The sequence below is a fragment of the Aquila chrysaetos genome, chromosome 13 (genome assembly GCF_900496995.4).
Source record: "Aquila chrysaetos chrysaetos chromosome 13, bAquChr1.4, whole genome shotgun sequence".
Classification (NCBI taxonomy): domain Eukaryota; kingdom Metazoa; phylum Chordata; class Aves; order Accipitriformes; family Accipitridae; genus Aquila; species Aquila chrysaetos.
Window position 1 is genome coordinate 41,535,524 of NC_044016.1, and position 23,829 is coordinate 41,559,352.

General features: G+C 58.5%; 1 protein-coding gene and 1 non-coding gene across 2 annotated transcripts; one reads left to right on the forward strand and one right to left on the reverse strand.

Annotated features, from left to right (window-relative positions):
• Positions 1 to 5,205: 5,205 nt before the first annotated feature.
• TCF7L1 (transcription factor 7 like 1) lies at positions 5,206 to 22,546 on the reverse strand. The gene is given in 13 exon segments (XM_030034748.2): positions 5,206 to 5,934; positions 6,008 to 6,068; positions 6,334 to 6,441; positions 6,831 to 6,990; positions 7,073 to 7,216; positions 7,671 to 7,754; positions 8,054 to 8,156; positions 8,678 to 8,810; positions 8,967 to 9,050; positions 21,283 to 21,413; positions 22,182 to 22,242; positions 22,327 to 22,509; positions 22,511 to 22,546. Coding segments are annotated over 13 exon segments (1,740 nt in total). The 5' UTR covers positions 22,532 to 22,546; the 3' UTR covers positions 5,206 to 5,467.
• LOC115350534 lies at positions 16,713 to 16,829 on the forward strand. Its single transcript, XR_003926485.1, has one exon. It is a non-coding gene; the product is annotated as a small nucleolar RNA ACA64 (small nucleolar RNA).
• Positions 22,547 to 23,829: the final 1,283 nt, after the last annotated feature.

Sequence of the window (23,829 nt, forward strand, 5' to 3'; positions counted from 1 at the left end):
TCTGGGAACAGAATTCTGCCCAAAATACCAAGTACGAGGCTGACATCAGCTCAGCGCCTGGTGGCTCACACCAGGCTCGTTTTCCTTCAACAGTTTTCTTGGCTAAAATGTGATAAACAGGACCAGCGACCTTACCTAACCTCCGTGTGGCTGCACCCTCTCCACGCAGCCCGAGGAACGCGAAGCTGCCATCACTGTGGACAAAAAGGAAGTTGCTTCTGGCTTCAGCGTGATTACGCGGATGTAGACTAGTAGGAGGAAAAAGAAGGAGGATTGAGGATTATTATCTGTGCCTGCTGCAAAGCAGAAGGAGGAAATTCTCTTTTGGTCCCACCCAGCTGCTTCCCAATGTGATGGCAGCTGCTGGTCCTTTATTGCCTGAAAAACAACTCCTTTACATTCAAACTTAAGCGAGGTTTTGGTTGGTTTCCTAGTCTGGTACTGTCTTTTCTCATAAATCCTTGTGGGATGTCACTTTCTGGGGATGACTCTTTCCAAGGATAGCCACGACAGCCAAGAACAGGCTGGACACACAAATCTGGCCTTTAATTTAGCACCATCCAGGGCATTTTAGCGTGGTGTCCCAAGGTCTGTTGACAACCCCACACTCAGAGATAATAAAGTCCTCACCTTGTCAAGAGTGTCTGCATCCCCCATCCTGTCCCTTTCCCCCGAGGGCTAATCTGGTCAGGATAAAGGATCAAAAGGAGAAACAATTAGCAAATGGAAGAATTTAATGATGCTAATTAAAATGTATTAAGTGTAGCCACTGCCTCTGCACCAGCTGCTTTGGCAGGAGCCTGGAGTCTGCGGAGCGCCAGCCTTACCCCGGTGCGGAGCAGAGAAACAGGACATCTGGTGCGCCCTCCCCTCGGCCCCTCGCAAAAAAGCAGGTTCGAGGAAACCTTCGTTTCATTTGCTGCTGCTCGCCGGGTTCATGGCGGAGCCCCTAATTAGCTCCATCTCTGCAGGAGACCCCTGGGACCTCATTAGGCATTTCAATTAGTGAATAGCCAGAGCTGTGGAGGGAGAGGGGGCTGGGGGCCGTTTGATCAAGATGGCTGCAATTAAGCAAGCGGACAGAGGTGACAGAAGTAACCCCACTTCCAAAAAAAAAGTGGGGAAAGCACCAAGCTGGCTCCCAGATGCTACCCACACACCAGAGCAAGGTCTCCCAGAAGTTTGCTCTTGACAAGCTCTTAACGAGACGTTTGCCAGCTCCCGGCAATAAAAACCCCACCATAGCTGCAGTGAGTTTAGGGCTGGGCTCATCATAAAAATGGCACCTTTTAATTGAGGTTTTAAACCTTTTCTTACTGTACATCATGTTTCTGGACAGGGACGGACTCACAGGTGCATCCTCCCCTCTCCCTGTGCCATTCCTGGTGCTGCCTATGTGCCGCAACGCAGCCCAGCGCTCAGCTGGAGTATTCCCATCCAGGAGACATCAGGCACGTCTTGAACTTCATTTCACTATGGGAGTGGGTGGCAATGATGGTGAATGTGTATTTCCCAAGAACGCGGCCACCCAATTCCACTTTCATCATTCACCCGGCTGCTCCCAGCTCTCCCACCTGGCCGTACCTCCTGCTGCTTCTTGGCCTTTCTCCGTGGACCTGCACACTGGAGATGATGGTGAACCCCAGATGAGTAGGTCCACCTCACCCCACCTCCACACAGCTGTGGCTTAGCCCCGCGTGGTGTTCATACCGTCTTGACCTGTGCATGCAAACGGCAACATCTGCCGCAGCTGGGAGAGCAACTGGGACCCCGTCATCGGCATGACGTCCCCTGTCCCAGCTGTTTCATGCCTCTCAGCTAAGGCAGAATCTGGCTGTCCCACCTCTCCCTGCTCTTTACACCATGCTATCCCTTACTTCTGCTGCCAACTCTCTGTGGGACACCGTTTCATTCCCTCCCTGACCTTTTCCCCTTTGTTGGATGTGGTTGAGATGCACCCTATGAAAAAAGTCATCTATGAAGCAGGACCAGGGAGGGTGCAGTGGCAGACACCTCGTTTTCTCAGGGGACCAAAGGAAAAATCAGGAATCTTTGGCCGCAGAGTTGTTTTTTTGTTGCAAATTTGAAAAGTGAATTCTTGTAACTGGGAAATACTGCTACAGAGCTCCCCAGGACCTCCACGCATGGCTCGCTCCTGCACCCTGGGCTGCCTGGCTCAATTTTACCTCCCAGGTCTGAGGATAAGTTAAGCATCGTGAGAAATGTAGTCCAAAACTTGTCCAAAAAAGAGGAGAGGAGCTACCAGACCTCCTTGCCACAACAGCCTAAACTGAAACATGCTGGATATTCAGGTTTTTTCTGCAACAAAGCCCAGAATTTTCCTCTTATTGAAGCACCTCCAAGAGGACAAAGAAAACCCTGCTAAGGAATGAGTTTTCTATTGATAATCAGTCTGCATGCAACATTTTCATCTAGCTGCACTGCTGCAAGCATGAGGATATACAGATACCACGATCAGCTACCTGGTTCAGATAGCTTCAGTGTGTTCATTGAGACTGGAGCAACATGTAACTGGTCTTGCCCTCTTCTGCAGGAGGGGCAAAGCCAAGAGGGCTTTGGTGGCCAGTTGCTTCTCTTCTAGCAGGGGATAATCCAAGCCTATCTCAGTTTAGGAGCACTGCGAAAGCGTCAGAACAGATGTTCCTTTTCTGTATGGGAAAATGCCGAGTAAAACAAAGAAATATTCTCCTGCTGAAGTCCAACATCTGTTTGAAGCTGTCTGGCTCCGGTTCAGACTTTAATTCTTGTGACAGGTCTCTTCATGCCTTTAATTTCCCATGAAATCTAATTCAAGAAGTTGTTTGTCTGCAGCCTGCTCCTGGTGTTGGGGAGAGCGAGGCTGCATGCGATCCAGACGTTCCTTGCAGAAAACCAGTTTCTTGGAACAGCCTTTCTAAAAAAAGCTACGTTTTGCCTCTTTTCAAATGATGGCCATGCACGTTTTCGGTGACACTCTAATCCTCTCAGTCCTGGATCTCACATAACCACGCGACATGCTATCAGGATGCCATTAATTAAAGCATTGTGGCTGGTCCTCTTGGGTGCTGTTGTGGAGCAATCGTGCCCTATCCCAGCATTTACAAATTTGTTCTTTGAAAGCAGGAACTTTAAACAATTTTGTGTGTGGAACGGAAATGCTGACTGAGTTCGGGGCTGTCTTGGGTGCAACAATGAATAAAGATGCTCCAGGCACTTTCTCATGCTCAGAGGCTTTGGTGGTCACCACCAAGAAGCTTGTATGCAGAAGCTGGGTCTGCTGCAGGCTCCTCTCACTGCTGAGGCCCTCCGCTAGCCAGGACCCCTTAGAGCAATGATTTTGGGAGCTACCACCCAGCTGGGATGCTCTGAGCTGTGAATTTAAGCTGTCACTTCCAGTCCAGAAGATGATCCTCCGCTGGATGGGAGAAGTTGTGCTCCTGCTGGAGGTACCGACACTGTTTGCAGAAGTCATCTGGAGCTTTCACAAGGTTACACGAGCTAGTGTTTGCCTGGAATGTGTCCCTGGTGCTCATGCAAGGGCTCGAGGCTGTGCTCTTGTCTGCACCCATAGCTGGGGGCATCGCTTGGCTGTACTTTTTTGGTAGTTCCACCCAGCTCCAATATGGAAATAGGAATCCTTGAATCCAGGTGTCATCCACTGGGGTTATAGATGCCAGCATCATCCCATGGCACGCACTTGTCACACAACATCTGGTAAATGCAGACGCCATCTTCCTTAAGGAGAAGACACCAAGATGGTCCCTTTTCCCCTCTACCTGCAGATGGACATCTGCTGCTGCTCCAGTTTGCTAAAAATACTTCCCCAGTGGCTTCTCACACCAGCTCGGCACTGGAAAGGAAAAGAGAAATGTCACAACAGGAGGCAAAGGCATCATTTATTCCACCAAATGAGCAAAGACACCCACCAAACTGAGAGCCGGAGGGCCAGCAACCACAGAAAGGGCTCAGCCCATCACCGATAGTGATGGATTGGATGTTGCCCACCACCACGGGCTGGGAGCCTGAGGACACCATGGTCCCCACAGCACAGTACTGGCACAGGTAGAGAGGAGCCAGGCGGGGTCCTGGGAACTGGAAATTAGCCAAGAAATTCAGAAAGGGGAACAAAACGGGACTATAAACACCACAAATCACCTTTGGGCAGGCGCAGGTCAGAATTAAATCTGCAAAAGAAAATAAAATTGTGACTTTCAACAGGAAAACTTGGAGGTATTTTTTTCCTGTTAAAAAAACAGTGAGACAAAGAGTCTTGATTAGCTCAAGTGTCAAACTGACAGAAAACTTAAAATTGGTTGAAAATCCACTGGGTGACCCTGGGTTGCTTTTGTGCAGGTCCTTTTTCATCCTAATCTGTCTTTTCATTCCTGGTTTGGAAGAAGCAGGCAAAGGGCATCCTGCAGTTCCTGGCCATGAGATACACACCAGTAACTCGCACTCCTTGGCTTCTCAGGCACCCACCAAACTGGTTTACCTAATCCCCCGCATCCTGCTGCCTCTATCTCTCCAGCAAACCATACGCTGCCCACTCACTCCATCACAGGTTTGTGACGGACACCCCAAAATCACACTGTACCCATTGATGGAGTCGTCTGGGTGGTGCTTTCAGGCTGGGGCCATGTCTGGCCCCATGCCCCGCTCTGGGGCTGGACCGCAGCCCCATCCCGAGATGCTTCCTGGGGCACGGCGACACTGGTGTGGAGAAGGTGGCGATGGGCAAGGAGCGAGCGCTTCCCCCACTGACCACGCTCACGCAGCAAGTTGCAGCTGTAGTTTTATTTCCTTTTGTGAAAAATAACAGGGTTTCAAGGGGAACCCCCCCCACCCAGGGCTCAGCCCCAGATCCTGCCCACCCCAGCACGACCACGGGAAGGAGCAGGGCTGACGGTGCAGCATCCTCAGGGCAGGATCCGGCTCCTCGCCAGGACAGAGCGAAGGCAATCACCGTGGCTGGGAGCAGAGCCACAGGACGGGAGGACTCGGGAGCATCCAGAGGCACCGGGTCGGTAGCCGGTGTTTCTGCTCTTGCCTCCAGGACGGAGTGCCGGCCCCAGCTCAATGCCTGCTGCATTTGGTGCTGGCATGCCCATGCATGGCAGCACCGGGCCGTCAGCAGCACTGTGCCCTGCAGCAGCGACAGGCACTCAGCTTGCACCCATGGTCAGCTCGCAGGAGACTTCCATTGTCGGCAGCTTGTGGAGGGTTTATTTTCTTTTTTTTTTTCCTTTTTTTCATTTTTTTTTAATAAAAACGGTCTTTAGGTCGACTGCTGGCAGCCGCTCTGAGCAGAAAGCCCCTTCCTCCAGAGTCTGCTTACAAAAGAGTTCAGAAAGGGTCAAATATTGACCAATAATGGTTTTGGCTGCATTTGAATCTTGATTGTGGCTTCTGCAATGTACAGCAGGGAGGGGACGGATGGGATGGGACGAGGGGGGCACGAGTTTTTCCCTTAGTCAGCAGGTTTGGTGACCAGGGAAAGGGGCTGCGTTTGCAGCACGGCCAGGGCAGCCTGCGGGGACGGGATGGCAGCCGCGAAGGACGGAGGCGAGGCCAGGAGAGCCGTGGAGGGCACCGAGGTGAAGGGGATGGGTCTGGAGAGGAGCGAGGGTGGGCTGCCAAGGCTCGAGGAAGAGGAAGAGGAGGAAGAAGAGGAGGAAGAAGAGGAGGTGGCTTTGCCCGAGAGGAAGGCGGCCGAATGCACGGCGAGCTGAGCCCTGGCCTCCGGCTTGGTGGTGAGCGAGAGCGGCTGAGCCTGTTCCGAGTGGGTGGCAGCCGGTGCAGCCGGGGATGCCAGGGCGGCTGACGGCGTGGCGGGCGAATCCAGCATGCTGCCGTGGGAGGACGCTGGGCTGTCGCATGGTTTCTCGGCTGGCAGGTACTGCACGCACGGCTTCTTGCTCTTGGATGCCAGGGAGCCTGCGAACAATGGAGGACAGCGTGAGTGGCCGAAAGCCGGAGGAGGGAGGAGGCTGGCAGGGGGGATACTCACTCTCTGTGTCGTGGCTTTGCTGCTGGGCCAGCTTCTCTCGCTTTCTCTTCTTTTTCTTGCCCTGGAAAATATTATAAAGTCCTTATGTGGCTTTCTGCCACCAGAGAGCCCCTGGCGGCTGTTTGACGGATGAGAAATGGGGCTGACGGTGTCCCAGAGCAGCTCACGGGGATGCAGGAGCCACTGACAGCAGCAGAGCATCCCCAGCGACCCAGCCAAACCCCCCGGGAGAGGAACAATCCAGGAACCTGGCAAGGGGACAGGAGGGGAGACCTCCTCCCGCCCAGTCCCCGGGGCCATGGGGCTTGGAGGGGGGCCACACTTACATAGTTGTCCCGCGCCGACCATGTCGGGTAGAGCTGCGAGTGCAGCTGCCGCTCTTTCCGTGCGAGCTCATAGTACTTCGCTTGCTCCTCCCGCGACAGTGAGTGCCACTGCAGGGAGGAGAAGAGACCACGCTGCAAACCCCAAAGCCATGCTGGGAACCCCAAACCCATGCTAGAAACCCCAAACCCATGCTAGAAACCCCAAAGCCACGCTAGAAGACCCAAAGCCACGCTAGAAACCCCAAAGTCACACCAGAAGCCCCAAAGCCACGCTGCTGGCCCGGAGGACACACTGCCCTGGGCCTGCAGAGCTCCCAGCCCCCTCCGTCCTGTTGCCACCCAGGTCCCCACCAGCTCCCTGGGAACTCCTGGGCTGGCAATGCTCCATGTCAAGGGACCCAGCCATGGGGAGAGGTAAAGGGGGCTGAAAGCCATTTTAAGGTCGCAGATGGGGCAGCATGTGGGCGCGAAGCTAATGCCAAGGGCGATGCCCGTACCCGTCTGCCCAGGATCTGGTTGATGGCGGCGCTCTCCTTCAGCGTGCACTCGGCCACCACCTTGGCCCTCATCTCCTTCATGTACAACATGAAGGCGTTGAGCGGCTTCTTGATGTGGGGTTTCTTCTCCTCCTCCTTCTTCACAGTGACAGGGGATTTCCTGCAACGAGCGGGACGGCGGGTCAGGACCTGCACTGCACCGTGCAGGGCACCCAGGGGATGAGCTGCTGTCCCCCACTCACGAGTTGCCTCCGGGGCTGACGTTGGGCTGGGTGGGTTCCTGCTTCACAATGGGCGAGACGATGGTCGGGTGCGGGATGCCCGAGGGGTGCAGCCCGTGGGTGGGTGGTGGGACCATGTGCGGGGAGAAACGGCTGGACATCAAACTGCAGCAGAGGGAGTGGGAAGAGAAGGCTCATCAGCTTCCCACGGGCACCAACAGCCCCCGGTTTCTACCCCAAACCCTCCTGAGAACCTCCTGGGTTAAGAAACCACCAGCCTCAACCCAGTTGAGGGTCTGGTTTTACACTGGATCCTGCCCCAGCTTGTGCAGGACAGTAACATGGACCCAACTTAAGCCATGCCCTGACCCCATGGGATTTCACTTTTTTCCCCACCCATGGGGACTATCCGCACTCTCCTGAGGGTATTTTTGGCCAAGGAAGCCACCACAACCCCTGGGACTGGTCTGTGCCCATGCAGAGCGGGATCTCCCCAGGAGCACCCACTGCTGATGCTGCTGCAGGGCTGAGTCCAGCATCAGCTTCAGGGAAGTGGCCAAAAACCTGCTGCCAGCTCTGGGACACCCAAGGAGGGTCCCTCATTCCTGCCAATACCCACCTGGACATGGAGGCGTTCATGGCGAGGGCAGGATAGGGGTGCCGAAAGCCGCCGGGTGGGATGGAGTACACGGGCTGTCCTTGCCTGCAAAAGCACAAGCTTTAGTGGAAAAAAAATCTCTCCCCGATTCACAGGGGCCCTCGGACCCGTCTCCAGCCGATCTCCATCCTGATGATTCCCACTATTTCCAGCGGTGGGGAACCCCTCCCTTCCCAGACCCCATATGAGCCCTCAGCATCCCACTGAGCTCACAGGGGAAAAAAGTGGATAAAGTGGGAAGAGGAGGAGGGTCTCAGAGGGATGTGGAGCTCACGGGACCTGCCCGTGAACAGGGACACAGAGGTGGGAGCGAGCCCCTGGCCCAGGGTCAAGCCCATCCTTACTGCGGCACAAGCCAGCCCAGCGGGTGTGGGATCTGGCCCACGGCTCCTGGCGACAGCGGGTAATAGGGCGACAGCTCGGACGGGTGCGGCGGCCGTGGGATTCCTGCAGACGAAGGGGAACTGGTGTTAAAACATGGACATGGCAGCCTCTGAGCGCTCTGTTGGCCTCCGAGCACCTTGTCTGCCTCCGAGCACCCCCATCTTCCTCCAAGTACCCCCCCTTTGAGTGCTCCATCTTCCTCTGAGCACCCTGTCTGCCTCTGAGGATTCTCCCTCCCTCCCAGCACCCCATCTCCCTCTGAGCACCCCATCTCTCTCCCAGCACCCATCTGCCCATCTGGAGCACAGGGAGAGGATGCTGAGACAACCATAACGGAGACCTGGAGGGATCCCCATGCACCCCAACCAAAGCTGTGACCACGTAAGGACCCATCCCTGGCCACCGGCTGCGTCCCCTTCCCACCACGCAGGGACCAGGCTGTGAAAACCATCCGGCAAGCAGAGGGACCGTCCAACGGAGAGCACCCCATTCCCAGCATGGCACCAATACCGTCACGGTCCCTTTGCTCAACTGAACATGTCCCAGCTTGGCCGATGCTGTGTCCCCCGCATCCCCGTGCTCACCCGTCTTTGGGTCGATCTCCGGTGAGAGGTGGCCGGGCGGCGAGCCCGGTGAGAAGTGGTCGTTGCTGTAGGTGATGAGCGGCGTCAGCGGGTGCATGTGATGGGCGTGCTGCACCACCGGCACCTTGTTCGACTGCGGGGCAGCAAGGGAGAGCACATGGGAGGGTGAAACAATGGCCACCCCCCCAAAAAACCCACCCCCACGGGCATCGGATCAGCATGACGGGTGGCCAGAGTGGGGTTTTCCCCCGAGAAACCCATCACCCCTGTGGGACTCGGCTGCTCTTACCAAATGCGCGGGTGAGGGCGAGCGGCTGTCCTTCAGCGTGGCGCCGGCGGGCACGTCCAGCAGCGGCCACTTCATCTGCAGGTACTGCAGGAGAGCCGGGCTGATGCCCTCCGCCAGCCCTGAAACACCCCCCCCAGCCCCAAAACACCCCTTGGCCCCACAACATCCCCCCAGCCCCGGCTGCATGCTCGGCCGGGGACACCCCAACCCATGGAGGACACCATGGGCTGGTGGCAAAGGGGTTTTGGGGGCACATGGGGCTGTTTTCAGCCCTATATGCCCCTACAGACCCCATAAATGGTGCAAAAAAATCCCAAATCCTTGCCCCAAATGGTGCAAAGCCCCAAACCCCAAATCTCTGTCCTAAATGGCGCAAAGCCCCAAATCTTAAATCCCAAATCACTGCCCCAAAATGGTTGCTGTCTTGCTGGGGAGCCCCGAGCCCCCACATTCCCTCCCCACAATTCCCAACCCGCCTGCGCCGATGCCGCCTTACCCTACCCCAAAACTAGACTTTTGGGGACATGGTGATGCCTGACACAAGCCGCAATCGCCTGTGGGGCTCAGCCTCGGGGTGGTCCCCATGCCAGGGGGTGCCCTCCCTGTCCCCGGTCCCCAGTCCTCAGAGTACCGGCACCAACCCTGAATTACCGGAGTGCAAGAAACCAGCCCCATATTGCAACAAGGGGTGGAGGGAGGCAAATATGGGGCTTTTGGGGGGGGCTTTTCCCCCTCCCTGGGTTAAACTTTGCTTCGACACACGGGTTTGTCTCCCTGGCACTGGACGTAAGCGGCCCCTGAAAGAAAGGTGCTTTGTGTTGTGTTTTTCAGCGGAGGGGGGCCAGAGGCATTTCCCGGCAGACGGCGGGAGGGAGGCGCGTCCCGCGAGATGCCGGGGCTGGGGAATGTGGCCTGGACAGGCTGCAGCTGCGTGTAGGAATTTCCCTGCCGCCATACAAACCTTCCTGATCCAAAGCAGCTGGAAGGAAAACCCAGCGAGGAGCTGCGGGGAGCGTTAACCCTTCCACGGCTGGACAGATGCATCCCTGCCTGCATTGCCTCCTGCAGCCCCCAAAAGTGTCCTGTATCCCCCTCCCGCATCACCTCCCACTTTCCCCCAGTCTCTAGCACCCCCTCCTGCATCTCCAGTATCCCCTCTGCATCCCTTCTTGCACCCCCCATCCCCTCCAACATCTCCTTTATATCCCCTCCTGCATCACTAGTACACCCCCAGCATCCATTCTGCATCTCCTCCTGCACCTCCAGTATCCCCCCCTTTATCTCCAGTGTCCCTCCTACATCTCCAGTAGCCACCCTCCTGTGTTTCCAGAATCTCCCCCCCATCTCCAGTATCCCCCCGCCACCTCCAGCACTTCTTCCAGCATCCCCCCAGCACCCCCCCATCCTGCCGGCACTTGGCCCCGCACCTCTGGGTAAGCTACAACCTCACCAACACATCCCAGCAGCCCAGCAAAGCCAGGTGAAGACACGGCACTACCTACTGGGGCGTGCCGGGAGCCCACGAGCCATGGGGATGATCCTGCTGGCAAACCTGGGCCACCCCGTGCCGATGGCACTGCCACAAAGCCACTGCAGGAAACCCCACTGGCCGCAGCACGGTCCTCACGAAGCCCGAGATGAGGATTTCCTGTGACCCAACTGTTCCCGCAACCACGGGCACAGGGGATCCCCCCAAAAACCTGCTTCGCTGCCTAAACCAGGCACCCCAAGTCCCATCCCCGTCCTGCACACAGGGATGCTCCAGCATCCCGGTCCCAATGCCTCTGCGCGCTCTCCCCGGGGAGATTTTTGGCACTGCTGGGATAACAGTGGCAAGACGGACCCGTCAGTGCCGGAGAGCCATAACCAGACCCAGCCCTCGGCCGCTCCTCCGAAGGCCGGTCATGGAGGAGGCAGGGAGCCAGGGTGCTGTGCGCGCTCAGAGCACGCTTGGTATGCAAGCGGCCCCGTGACCTGCCGCACACCCCGTGCTCCCCGGTACAGTAGGAGCCCTTTCCTGAAGCGCTGGCTTTGATGCATCTTCCAAATCTGGGTGATCAAAGCTGCCGGGCTGCGGCGGGGAAGCCCCGGGGTCTGGCTGCCGTACAACTCCGGGCTGGTTCCAAACAGCCGAGCGCCGTCGCTGCCGCCCCGCGCGCCACCAAAACTGCAGCGTCGTGTGGACAGGGAGGGTGTTCCGGCTAGAGATGCTCCCGGGCTGGATGCAGCGGCATCCGCAGCTGGGGTGATGCCTGAGGTGCCCCGGCATCCCCACAGCCATAGTGGGGTGATGTACAAGGCGCCCTGAGCATCCCCGTGGCCATGCTGGCGTGATGCAGGGGATACCCCAACATCCCCACGGCTGCACCGGGGCAACACACAAGATATCCCGACATCTCCATGGTGGTACACAGGGCAACGCATGAGATGCCCAGAGCATCCCCATAGCTGTCCTTGGGTGACACATGAGATGTCTCGACACCCGCACAACCATGCCTGGGGTGAGGTGCAAGGTGACACCCAGGACACCCCAACATCCCCATGGCTGTGCCAAGCCAACGCATGAGATGCCCAGAGCGTCCCTGTGGCTGTGCTTGGCTGACACACGAGATGTCCCAACACCCCCACGACCACGCCTGGGGCGAGGCACAAGATGCCTGGAGCATCCCTCCAGCCACACCAGGGTGATGCGTGGGACATCCCAACCTCCCCGTGGCCATACCGGTCCGAGACACAAGATACCCTGAGCATCCCCATGGCTGCTCTGGGACAACACACGAGATATCCCAACGTCCCCATGACCGTGCCCGGGGTGATACACGAGATGCCCTGAGCATCCCCATAGCCACGCTCAGATGCTGTGCGAGGTGCCCCGCCATCCCTACCACCGCGCCAAGCCGCCACCGCACGCAGTCCCTCGCCAACCCCAGGGCTGTGCGGGGCAAGGCAGGAGATGCCCCCCGCATCCCTGACGGGCGCCTTCGGCTCCGCCTCGCCGTCCCCTGCCCGCTGCCCCCATCACAAAGGGGGCTTTCTCGTCTATTCTGTAAGCGGAGAAGCCGCTGGGGGACGGCGGCTGGGGAAAGGCCGGGTATATAAAAGGCTGCTTCTCATTTTGAAGCCGTTTCAGGAGGCCGGGGAGGGGAGAGGAAGGGGGGGACCCTTTCAAAATATACAAAGAGGGGGGGAGCTGGCGAACGGTTCAGTGGTAATGTGGAAAAATGAAGCCCCCCCCCTTCCCCTCGGCCCCAGCCTGGACACAGCTCCCACTGTACCACCACGTGCGGGAACCGCGCGCGAGCAGCAGATTGGAGCTATTAAAAAAAAAAAAAAAAAAAAAGAAGAAAATAGTTGAAAATCGGTCACATTCCAGAGAGATTAGAGCAAGTTCTGGTTCCTTGTTACCAGCCACCCCCCAATTAAAAGCAGGGAGTTAACCCCTTCCCTGCCAGAGTGGTAGGACCACAATGAAGTCTCCTGTCCATCTGTCTGTCCCCTCCCTGGTGTGGGGTGAGCCCCCGCCGGTGGCTGCCCTGTGGCCCCAGCAGCTGGAGGAAGGGGTGGTGGCGGTGGCATGCCAGGGGCTAGCGTGCTGGGGCAGGGGGGGGTCGTGCCGTGTGGCGGCAGCGTTTCGCCTCCACGCTCAGGGAGGAGATGCAAACGCCGTGGAATCCCCTAATACCCAATTAGGGGCTTTAATGAGCGGATTTCCTCTCCTCTTCCGCACACGGGACTCGATCCTGGCTAAGATGTTTTCCCTGGGAAGAGGGAGAAGTGCTGCTGGAAAAAGTCCTGGCTGGCAGCAGGGCTGGCGCTGCGTGTCCCAGCATCGCATAGCCTGGCATCAAATGTCCCACTGTTGTGTGTCCCGGCATGGCATGTCCCAGCATCGTGTGTCCTGGCATTGTATGTCCTGACATCACATGTCCAGGCGTCGCTTGTCCCACTGTTGCATGTCCCAGCATCTCATGTCCCAGGATTGCATATCCCAGTGTTGCACGTCCCGGCGTCATGTGTCCCAGGATTGCAAATCCTGGTGTCACGTGTCCCAGGATTGCATATCCCAGCATTGTGTGTCCTGGTGTTGCATGTCAAACCATCTCAAGTCCTGGACTTCCATGCCCTGGCATCACGTGTCCCAGTGTTGCGTGTCCCAGTGTTGCATCTCCCAGCATCGCGCATCCCAGGATTGTGCATCCTGGCATTGCCGGTCCTGGTGTTACATCTCCAGGCACTGCCTGTCCTCCTGACGTTGCGCATCCCAACATTGCCCGTCCCAACGTCACTTGTCCTGATGTTGCACGTCTCAGTGAGACGGCACGGTGTCGCAGCATGCTCGTCTCCGCTGGGCTCGAAGGCTCAGGCTTGGGGACCACCAGCCTCTCATTTTGGGAGAGAAAAGGTCTGTTTGGGACCCAAGCTGCCACTTTTCAGGGTAAAACACTACCGGCAGGCACTGGGGGTGGAAAGCCTCCATGCTGGCTTTTCCCTTTGCCTGCGCATGCTCCAGCCCAGAGATGACCCTGCAGGAATCACCGGTGCCGGCAAGAAGATCCACGCGATGCCGACAGCTGGCCACTTCATCCCTATCCCAAAAAAACCCACGGGGTAGCTGGAAAGCATCCAGGGAAGCATGCCATTGGCACATCCCCGCTTGTCCATCCCTCCCATGCCACCTCCGTCCCTGGGAGCAGCCTGGGGCAGGTGGTGGGGGACGGTGACCCCAAATTGCCTGTCTCCACACCATCCCCTTTTCCAGCCTGAACTCCTGGGGCTTTGCAAAGCCTCGGGGCTTGGCAAGCCCGAACGTGGCCCTGCCACAGCCCCCGCTGAGCCCCCCCAGTCCTCCTCACTCCCAGCCTGTTTACACAGCTGCAGGATAACTGACAGCTCGCCCTTCCCCCTCCCGCCTCCGCTCCAGCCCTTTTTCCCCAAAATACATCCCAAAACCTTGTTGGGGGAGAAGGGAAAGGCCGAGCATCGGGACAGCAAATGGGGTTTTGCGGGATGTTTAACGAAAATCTTTGTCCAGGTATTGGATGCTCCGGTCCTGCGGCATCCCAAGATCCTAGCGCTGAGTAGCATCACCGGCTCATTTGGGATAAAACCAGTCAAATTTGGCCCCTAACAGCTTAGGGGGTCAAAGAGAGATGTGATTTCTGCAGGAATGGGTATTCTAGGCTCAATGCTTCGTCTGATTTGATAAAACTCCGTGCCTGGGAGCAAAAAGCTGGAAAATTCCCAAATCTTCCCTGGCAGGAGGTCCTGGGGCTGCAAACCCGGAGCTGCTGTGAAGGAGGTTTTGGTGCAAAGTGAGATGTGGGGAGGGGGGTCTGTGGGTGCTGAGCCCCAAGAGAGGGGAAAAAAAAATAGGGGAGGGGGGAAGGGGAAAAAGTGGGGGGGGAGGGAGGGGGGAGGAAAAAAGGGGGGGGGAGGAAAAGGGGGAGGGACGGGGAAGAGGGGTGGGGGGGAAGGGTGGTGAAGAGGGGCGGAAGGGGGCGGTAAGAGGGGGGAGCTGGGGTCCGGAGGGGGGGAAGAGGGGGAGGGGGGGAAGAGGGGAAGAGGGGGGAAGAGGGGGGGAAGAGGGGGGGAAGAGGGGGGAAGAGGGGAGGAAGAGGGGGAAGAGGGGGGAGAAGAGGGGGAAGAGGGAGGGAGGGGGAAAAAGGGTGGGAAGGGGGGAAAAGTTCTTTCTCAAAGGCAATCACGGGACACGGAAAGCGAGTGCCACTTAGGGGGAAAAGGAAAGTGAATGGGCCGGCAATACACCAGCCGCGGGGATTTTTGTCCCCGTGGAACTGGAAACGAACGCAGTGAAGAGGCTGGAAAGAAATGGAAAGAGAGGACTCAGTTTCTCATCTTCCTGTGCCGGGTATCGGGTGTCCTTTGAGCTGAAATAAATCACCTTAATGCCAAAAAAAAGGAGGGAAAACCGAATAGCATCCTGGCCCCGCACAGCCCATTGCCTGTCCCGCATGCCCGTGTGGGGAGCCGCTGCGTTCCGCTTCCCCGCGGATAATTAGGGAGGGAGAAATCCCAATTACAGCTGGGATTTACAGCCCAAGAAACAAGCCGTAAATCCTCACTGCCCCCCCGTCCCCGCCTCGCTCCCCTCCGAGCTGCTTCCCAGCCAAATAATCTCCTCCAGATGTTGGCCGCGAGCGCCGGGACGGCAGTTTCCAGCAGGGACGAGACCTTTTGGGGGGTCTCCTGCATCCCCGCATCCCACCAAGGCAAACCCCCAAAATACCCGGTGGGGTTATTTCTTTTCCCAGGGGTTTGGGGTTTTTAAAAGGCTGCAAAGGGGCAATATAGGGCACAATGCTGCGTCTTGGGTTGTCCCCATGGCTTGCAGTGTCCTCTCCTGGCATTTCTAGGGTGACACAAGGCAGGCAAAGGCCATCCCTGGCAGGGACACCAGTTTGGGGGTGGGAATGGGTGCAGTGCTGGGAATTCGCAAGCCCTGGATAAAGGATGCTCAACCATTCACATGATGCAGCCTAAATCTCTCAGTCAGCGGCACACTGACACTGGCACAAACTGGGTGGGAAATGCCAACAGCACCAGGATGGGAAAACAGAAAAGTGGCTGGGAGCTGAAAAATAAACCCAAAAAAAACCCCATTTGGGATGAGCTTGGAGAGGCAGTGCTTAAAGCTGCCCTTATCTCGAGCCACAGATCCCTGTGTCGCCGCACCGGGGATGCCGGTTGGCATCTGCTAAACAGCTTGGCCCCAGCCACGGCTCCACGGAGGAAGGCGGTGAGAGGAAAGGCGAGATGGGAGGGTTGGAAGGAAGCGGGATGAGGCTTGCAGGGGCTGGAGCGATGGCAGGATGCCAGCCAAGCCGGCTCCTGGGCAGCCTGTGGGCGCAGCCTCATCCCAAAGTGATCTTGGCAGGGGGATGCCCTGAGCATCCCTCAGCCATGGGCACCCCGAGCAGCCCTCACCAGTGGGTACCATGAGCACCCCTCACCAGCTGGTACCGTGAGCATCCCTCGCCTGTGGGCACCCCGAGCACCCCTCACCCGTGGGTACCCCGAGCATCCCTTGTGCGCACACCCAGCCGCTAAGCAAGACAAGATCAGTGCAAGCCAGGACCCCCGACCGCCAGCAGTTCTCTCTCTGCTCCCCAAACCTGGCGGCAACAAGTTTTCCCCGCTGCCCCGAGGCTTTTGTCTGCAGCTTTCAGCTCCCGTCCATCACGCTGAATGGCTCCATTCATCCCGCATTCAGGCGACGGCTGCATCCGCGCCGGGGGGATCCCAGCGGGTGCAAAGGGCTCATCCCCGCCCCGGCAAAAAAAAAAAATCCCACCGGCTCCGAACCCCCCCCCCAGAGCATTCCCGGTTTCAGGGAGACGCAAGATGCGGTGCCTGTATGGGGAGCGTGTTTTAACAGTGCTCCAAGCCCCCGGGTGGACTTTGGCACGTGTAAAATGTTTAAGATTCCATCCAAGGTACGGGGACAACAAAAAAAGTCGCTGGAAGCCATGCTGCCGCAGAAGTTTGGGACAAAGAGGGCCCGTTGCCCTGCCATGCCCCCCCAGCCACAAACTCCATGATTCTGGGGGCTGACACCTCCGGAGACGCATCTCTGCATCCTGCCGGGCAATGCTGCGCCCAGGCTCGTGGGAGCACCAAGAAGGTCCTGCACCCCCCCCAGCAGCACCCATGGGACACTGGGGGGTCCTGTACCCGCCCCCCTCCCCCCCCCGGCAGGACCCACGGGACATCTGCTTTTCTGGCCTCACAGCCTGCTGACCTCCCCTGGCCTCTGCCGTGGCTCTGGGTGGGATTCCCGGGGCTCAGGGATTCCCGGGGTGCACGCACAGGGTGACATTGCTGCCAAAACCCACCCCAAAACGCAAAGCAAGCCATGAAGCCGCACATCACCATCACCCCTTCCTCCTCCTCCCTGGGGTACCACCACCCAGCCCATCACACGCCAACCCATCCCCTCTCCCCCCCAAACACCCTTCAAACCCCACCACAAGCGTGGAAAGATGGGACACAGCGCGAGCCCGACCTCCCCCCTGCCCTTAACCCTCCTCTTCCTCTGGCTGGGATGCGCCGGGCGCTTCTCTCTGGGTTCCTCTTTCCCTCGCTCCCGCCAGCGACTTCAAGGAAGAAAAACTAATGAAAAGCAGCTGCTCAGAATACCAGAAAGATGATGAATGCGCGTTAAGTCCCCTTAACAAAACCAGGTCTTATGAGAGTCGCCCGGAGCGCTTACTTCATTGCTTTAATTTGGGAATCGTGTTGGAAAAGGGAGGGAGGAGGGAGAAGTTGGGGGGGGGTAGTGGAAACCTCCTGTAGGTCTCATTTAGCGCCCCCCCAAAAACCCCCGGGGTAATTAGCCGAATAGCATAATTAAAGAGGAGACATAAAGGGGCCATTGTGTGTGAAGGCTCAACAGGCAGGAGCACCTCAGAGTGGGGAAACTGAGGCATGGGGAGGGTTCGCTGCCGGGAGGGATGTGATCGGCCCGGCAGCTGCATGGGGTGAGATGAAGAAGCCAAAAAGTGTGAAAAATCCTTTTTTTCTTAATATTTTCCAGGTGGGGAAGGAAGCCCGCACTGCTGGGGGGGGGGGGGGGGGGGGGGGAATCCCAAATAAACCAGCAAATTTCACAGAGGTGCGCGGAGCTCAACCAGCAAATGACGAACCGCCACTGTTAGAGGATGCTGAGCACTGAGCGAGCCCCCACAGCCGAAAAAATCCACCCCCACATCCCAACACCTCCATCCTGCATCCCGACGAGCGCATGCCAAAACCCTCCCTGCTCAGCCAGAGCCGCCACCGGAGCCTCCGGCAAGACCCGCCCGGTTTTCGGAGCAACCCTTTTTCTTGCCAAAAATCTGTATTTTAATCATTTTTCTTGGCAGCCACGCATTTAAGAGGATATATTTTCTTTTGCAGACAGATATGCCTCTGTATTGCAGCCCACGCGGGGATCGCGAGCTCATCTCAGGAACGGGGAAAAAAAAAAAAAAAGCCGAAACAAGCCCAGGTTATGGGGTTTTTTTTCTGATTTATTTTGGGACCACAACCCGCCAATGTGCATTAATTACACTGGCGTGCATTAATTACACCAGCATGGCATCATTGCGGGGCACAGGGAGATGTTTGGGTGCCTTGGCTGAATTTCCATGCCTGAGGAATGTTCAGGTTTATTTAAATACTCACCTCCAGACTCAAATTCCTGGGGTTTAAACTGCTTTTTTGGGGGGAAATAACGACAACCCCGTGCGAGGTTTTTCTTATCCGCTAATGCGTGGTCTTGCCTTCACCTCCCTGGCAGTGCTGTGCCTGGTTTGGGGATGCCGAGTGGCCAGTTCCCATCCCATCCCCTCCCCAAGCTGGAGGAGGATGCCGGGGTGCGATATTGCCCCAGTATGGATCCAGCTTGTTCTGGGCTTGGGATAAAAGATGCTGGCTCCGAATGATCCTGATGGGATGGATCTGGCACAGCGGCAACAGGGGTTTGCATCTGTCCAGCTCATGGTGCCGATGCATACCCAGAGCTTTTTCTTTCCATCCCGCCTTGGGTACCTTCGTAGTTTTGGGAATCGTGGCTCCGATGATCCCAGGGAACTAAACTCAGCCTTGGGGGTCCCCAGTTCCCAATTCTTGGTGCACCCATGGGGAAAACCAGGCTAAAACACTGCTCCGAACAGCAATGCCACCATTAGACCCTGCCAAATTCCTCCGCTGGCTTAGAGGAGCCCCCCAAAATACCACCCTGGCCAGGAATTGCCAGAAAAGAGATACTGGGGTGGAGACACCCCAAATTTCAGGGTCCCATTTGGAAATACCACAGGTGATATCGGAGCAAAGTGAATTAACCCAGACGAATGGCAGGAGCATCCCGTTGCTTTGGTGCCCGGCAGCTTTGCACAGGTATGGAGGTGATTATTCTGGTTCAGGGCGCGTGAAGGCATCACTTTTCCAGATTTATAAATATTTTGGAGCAGAGAGATGCAAGAGCCCTGGCTACCCTGTCTGTTACTCCAAAACAAGTCCTCCAGTGGTTTCACCGCTGCCAGGTCCAACACCTGCATCCACAGGCATGTCCAGCCCTGGCATCCTTTGCCCTCCCAGGCTGCCTCCTCAGAGCATCTCCTGGGCACAGAGATTATTTGCCTTTGGGGTTTTTTCCCCCCAGATCTTCCTTTTTCATGCGGCAGAGTCACATGGTTCAATCCGTGGCAGCCCGGCTGAGGGATGGCAAGGATGCCACAGTCACCAGGATGGCCGGATCCTGTGGATCAGCCCATTTCCTCCAGTGGCTGGGGGAAAAAAAAGAAACAAACAGGAAAAAAAACTCCCAGGTCTGCTCAGTGGCCTCCCGCCTCCTACCACCTCTGCGCTTCACGTGTCGGGTCTTGTCTTGAAGCCTCCCCGGCTGAGGGCAGGCGGCGGATTTGCCGGTGCAGAGCTCGGTGCCCTCGGGCGATGCTGCCGTGCAGGGATGCTGCGCCCAGCAAGATCCAGTATGGGATCAAGGATGCTATGCCTGGCCAGATCCGGTACGGGATCGAGGATGCTGTGCCTGGCTGGAGCCAGTATGCCATTGAGGATGCTGTGCCTGGCCAGATACGGTACGGGATTGAGGATGCTGCATACGGCTGGACCCCATCCGGGCTCACCAGCATGATGATGTCCTGGGATCCAGGGGATCCCTGTGCTGCCGGTCCGGTGGGAGCTCGTGGAAAAGCGGGGTGGGGTGGTGCTGACCGGCGCAGAGCTCAGACGCTTTCATTGCACAAGTGGCTGCAGGATATGGCGGGGCCTCACCCTGCTCCAGCGGCACAGCAAAAGTTGGCTCCAAGAGACCTCCCAGTCGCATTGAAACATTCCATGTGCCCACAAAATCCTCCCAACACCCCAAGTTTGCCCCCACCGTGACACTCCTCACTTGCTCGGCACCCCAGGCTCAGCTCCGCACAGAAACACCCCAATCTGACAGGATTTGGCCCCAATCCGGGGCTTTCCCATCCCCACTCATCCCTCCAGCCCTTCTCCAGGCACATCATCAGCCCGGGTCCAAAACCGGGATGCGATATCAGCTCCTCTCCCAGCCCCTTTTAATTAATCCCCCTTTCTGGGATTCATTAAATCATTGTTAGCGGCCGTTTTCTACGAATCCCAACCCCGGTCCCTTTTAATTATTCCTTATTCCTCGCCGCTATTTGGGATTGTGGCCAGTTGTGCATCATCTCCAAACCATAGTAATACCAAAAGTGACAAACTGGGAATATAACCTTTATCCGGCACCCGGCTGCTGGCCAAACACAGGAATATTTATATAATCCACCGGCCGGGGCCCCCCCGCCCTCCCCAGCCCGGGATTTACGCTCGACAGCCTTTCAAACCAGTTGCTTCCAATAAAGCAAAAGCAAGAGGACCCCCAAAATATAGAAAGCTCCCCACACGATGCTACCAGAAAGCAGGATCCCAGCTAGCGAGCCCATGCTGGGGATTTTAAGCCATTTTAATTGCAACAACTTTTGCCATCCTATATATATTCCATATGGTAATACAGCTTCCTATAGAGCCCAGGCAAATAACGTGCTTACAACCATCAGGTGTCACCACCGCGGCTCCGGCGCGAGAAATACACCCAAAAAACCACAAGCATGGCGCAATGCTCTGGCCCGGGATGCGGCAGGTACCACGGCCAGGCACCGCATCCCTCCCGGGGCCGGGAAAGAACCCCCCCGGCGATGTCATCATGGGTACCGGGACGGGAAACTGAGGCAGGTAAGGGATGTGTATGGAATAGGTTATGTTTCTAAAATAGGTTTATATTTCTAAAAGCAGTCTGTATTTCCGGACTAGGTTTATGATTCTGGACCAGGTTGGTGTTTGGGATGGCTTGGGTGTAGAGGGATGTTGTTGGGGGGGGGGGGTGTCAATCCCACTCCCCTTTGTGCCCCCACCCTCACCCCCCCATCTAAAGCTCGCTCAATTTGCTTAATCAGTTTTCTAAACGCCAAAGGAGGGACAGACAATGTCAGCCCATTAAGAGCTTTAAAAAGTCGAAGCGAGCCCTTTTTAAATGAGAAAAGCTGCACAGCTCAGGGTCAGGTTTCGGGGCTGGGTGCCCGGGGCGAGGCCCCCCCCCCCCAGATTCCCCCCCACCCCCCCCACCGGGGTGCAGTCCCCCGGGAAGGGGCAAAGTGAACCAAATATTTTTTGGTCCCTTTATTAGGGGAAAAAAACTAATTTCTTCCTTTTTTTTGTTAGCATCAGGCAGTTGCCTTCCTTCGGGACGGGGTGTGAGGATGGGGGGGGGGGGGGTCGGGGGGGCACTTACGGTGCGGGCGCCGCCGGGGGAGAGGGCTCCGTTGGCGAGGTAGGGGCTGCCCAGCTCGGGGAGCATCAGGAAGGGGTAGCCGGGGTAGGGGGGGCCCTTAAAAAAACCCCCATCTTGCTGTCGTCTGACCACTGGGGAGAGAAGGGGGGGGGTCAGGAGGCGGCGGGGGGGATGAACCCACGAGGCGGGGGCGTCCCGTGGAGGGGGCGGGCATGGGGGGGGTCATGGGTATGTCCTTCCCGGGGTGCTGAAGTCCCTGGGGGGGGTCCTTGGTTCTTTTGGGGGGGTCCCAGATGCGGGGGGGGGGGCTGTCCCAGTGCCCGTTCCTCCGGGGGGGTGCCGGTTGCAGAGGCAGGGGGCATCACGGGTCTGAGCCCCCCACTTGGGGGGGGGCGGATAGGTCCCTCTGGGGGTGCCCAAGTCCCTTGGGGGGGTCCTTGGTCCTTCTGGGGGGGTCCCAGCTGCGGGGAGGGCGCGGTCCCCACGGGAGGGGGGTCCCGGTTGCAGAGGGGCGGGGGTCTGAGCTGGTGGCGGGTGGGGGTCCCGGCACCCGTCGCCCCCGGGGGGGGTAGGGCATGCCGGCTGCATGGGAGGTCCGGGGGGGGGGGGGGGCAGTTCCTCGGGGGGGGGGCAGTTCCTCGGGGGGGGAGGGCGGGACCTGGGGCCGGTGGGGGCCAGGCTCACCGCGGGGGGGGCGCGGAGGTCGGGACCGGTTCCTCCGGTGGGTGGGAGGAGGACACCGGGGAGGGGGGGAGGACACGGGGGGGGTCCCGCCCGCAACCGGGGGCGGAAACAAAGAAGTTGCGAAGTGTCGGATGGTCCCGGGGGGATGCGGCGGGGACCGGGGACCGGAGCGGGGAAGGGGGGGAGGTGAGGGGGGCCAGGAGCGGAGCCGGTACCTTCTGCCAAATAGTCCCGCGGCTTCTGGAAACTTTCCCGGGGCTGCGGGGGCCGCTCCGCCTGCGGGGAGAGGGGGGGTGAGCGGGGCCAGGCGGGGGTCGCGTCCCCCCACTCCTTCCCTCTGCCATCCCCCCCGGGACTCACCTCGGTATCGGAGCCGGAGCCGGAGCCGGTGCCGGTGCCGCGGTTCTCGGTCTCGCTGACCAAGGAGGATTTGAGCTCGTCCAGGTCCCCGTGGGCCGAACCGCGCCCCGCGCCCTTGTCCTGCTCCTCTCCCTCGTCCTGGAAGGCGATGAGCTCGTCGGGGGCCCCCAAGTCGTCCCCCCCCCGCCGGTTCCAACTGCGGCATGGTGGGGGTCCGGCCCCGCCGCCCCCCTCCTCCTCCTCCGCCGCCGCCGCCGCCCGGGAGGGTCGGGAATGCGCGGGGCGGCGGGGGGAGGAGGAGCCCGGCTGCAAACCGACACCGCGGGGCAGGGCAGGGCGATCGCACCGCCCCGCCGCCCGCCACCGGCTCCGCCGACCGGCCCGGCCCGGTCTGGCCCCGCTCGGAGGGGATCGGGTCCCGGCCGCCCGCCTGGAGCTCACCGGGAGTCAGCCGGCGGCGTGTGCCCGCCACCTCCGGGGGAGTCCCTGGTGCGTCCTGGGGTCCCCGTCCCACACGGGGCACCTCCCCGCCCCGTCCCGGCCGGGTCCCCCCCTAGCCCATCTGGGGTCCATCCAGCCTGTCCGGGACTCCCATCCCTTCCAGGGTCCCTCCGTTCAGGTCCCATCCCCCACCATTCCAGGGTCCCCCTGTCCCATCCTGGTTCCCGCATCTCCCATCCAGTGCCTCCCTATCCCATCCAGGACCCCCATCCCGTCCAGGTTCCCCCCCATCTTATCCTGGGTCCCCTCATCCCACGCTGGTTCCCCCATCCTGTCCAGCGCCTCGCCATCCCATCCAGGTCCCCCCATCGAATCCGGGTGCCCCCCAACCCATCTGGGCCCCCCATCCCACCCAGGGTCCCCCCATCCCATCTGGGTCCCCCTAATCAGATCCAGGGTGCCCCCTCCCATCTGGGTGTCTCCATCCCACCCAGGACACTCCATCCCATGTGGGTACCCCCTTCTTCCTTAGGTTGTCCCTACCTTCCCCCATCCTCTTCAGGTGCCCCCATCCTACGAGGGTGCCCCTGTCCTGTTGGGGTGCCCCTATCCCATTTGGGTGCCTCCATGTAACAGGATAACCCTCCACCCCACCTGGGGTGACACTGTCCCTCCAAGGGTGGCCCCATCCCACTGAGGTGACCCCATCCTACCCGTGTGTCCCACTGTACCTGAGTGTCCCCAATCTGCCCAGGTGCCCCCATCCCACCAGGGTGTCCCTGTCACCCACATCAGTGGGATGCTCAGAGAGGGCTCCCCATCCCACCCCACACTGAGAGCAGGATGCCAGGGTCCCACCATGGCAGCTCTGAGCCAGCCTGGAAGACAGACCTATTGGAAAACCCTTTACCCCGCCTTTTTCTCACAGGGTGAGCTCATTCTCCTGTGACGGGAACACACAGGTGGGACAGGTGCTCACCCTGCAGCCCATCACCCAAGAGGGTGCTGGGATGGCACCAAATGGGGCTTCATCCAGCATCTCCCAGCAATTGCCTTCATCCC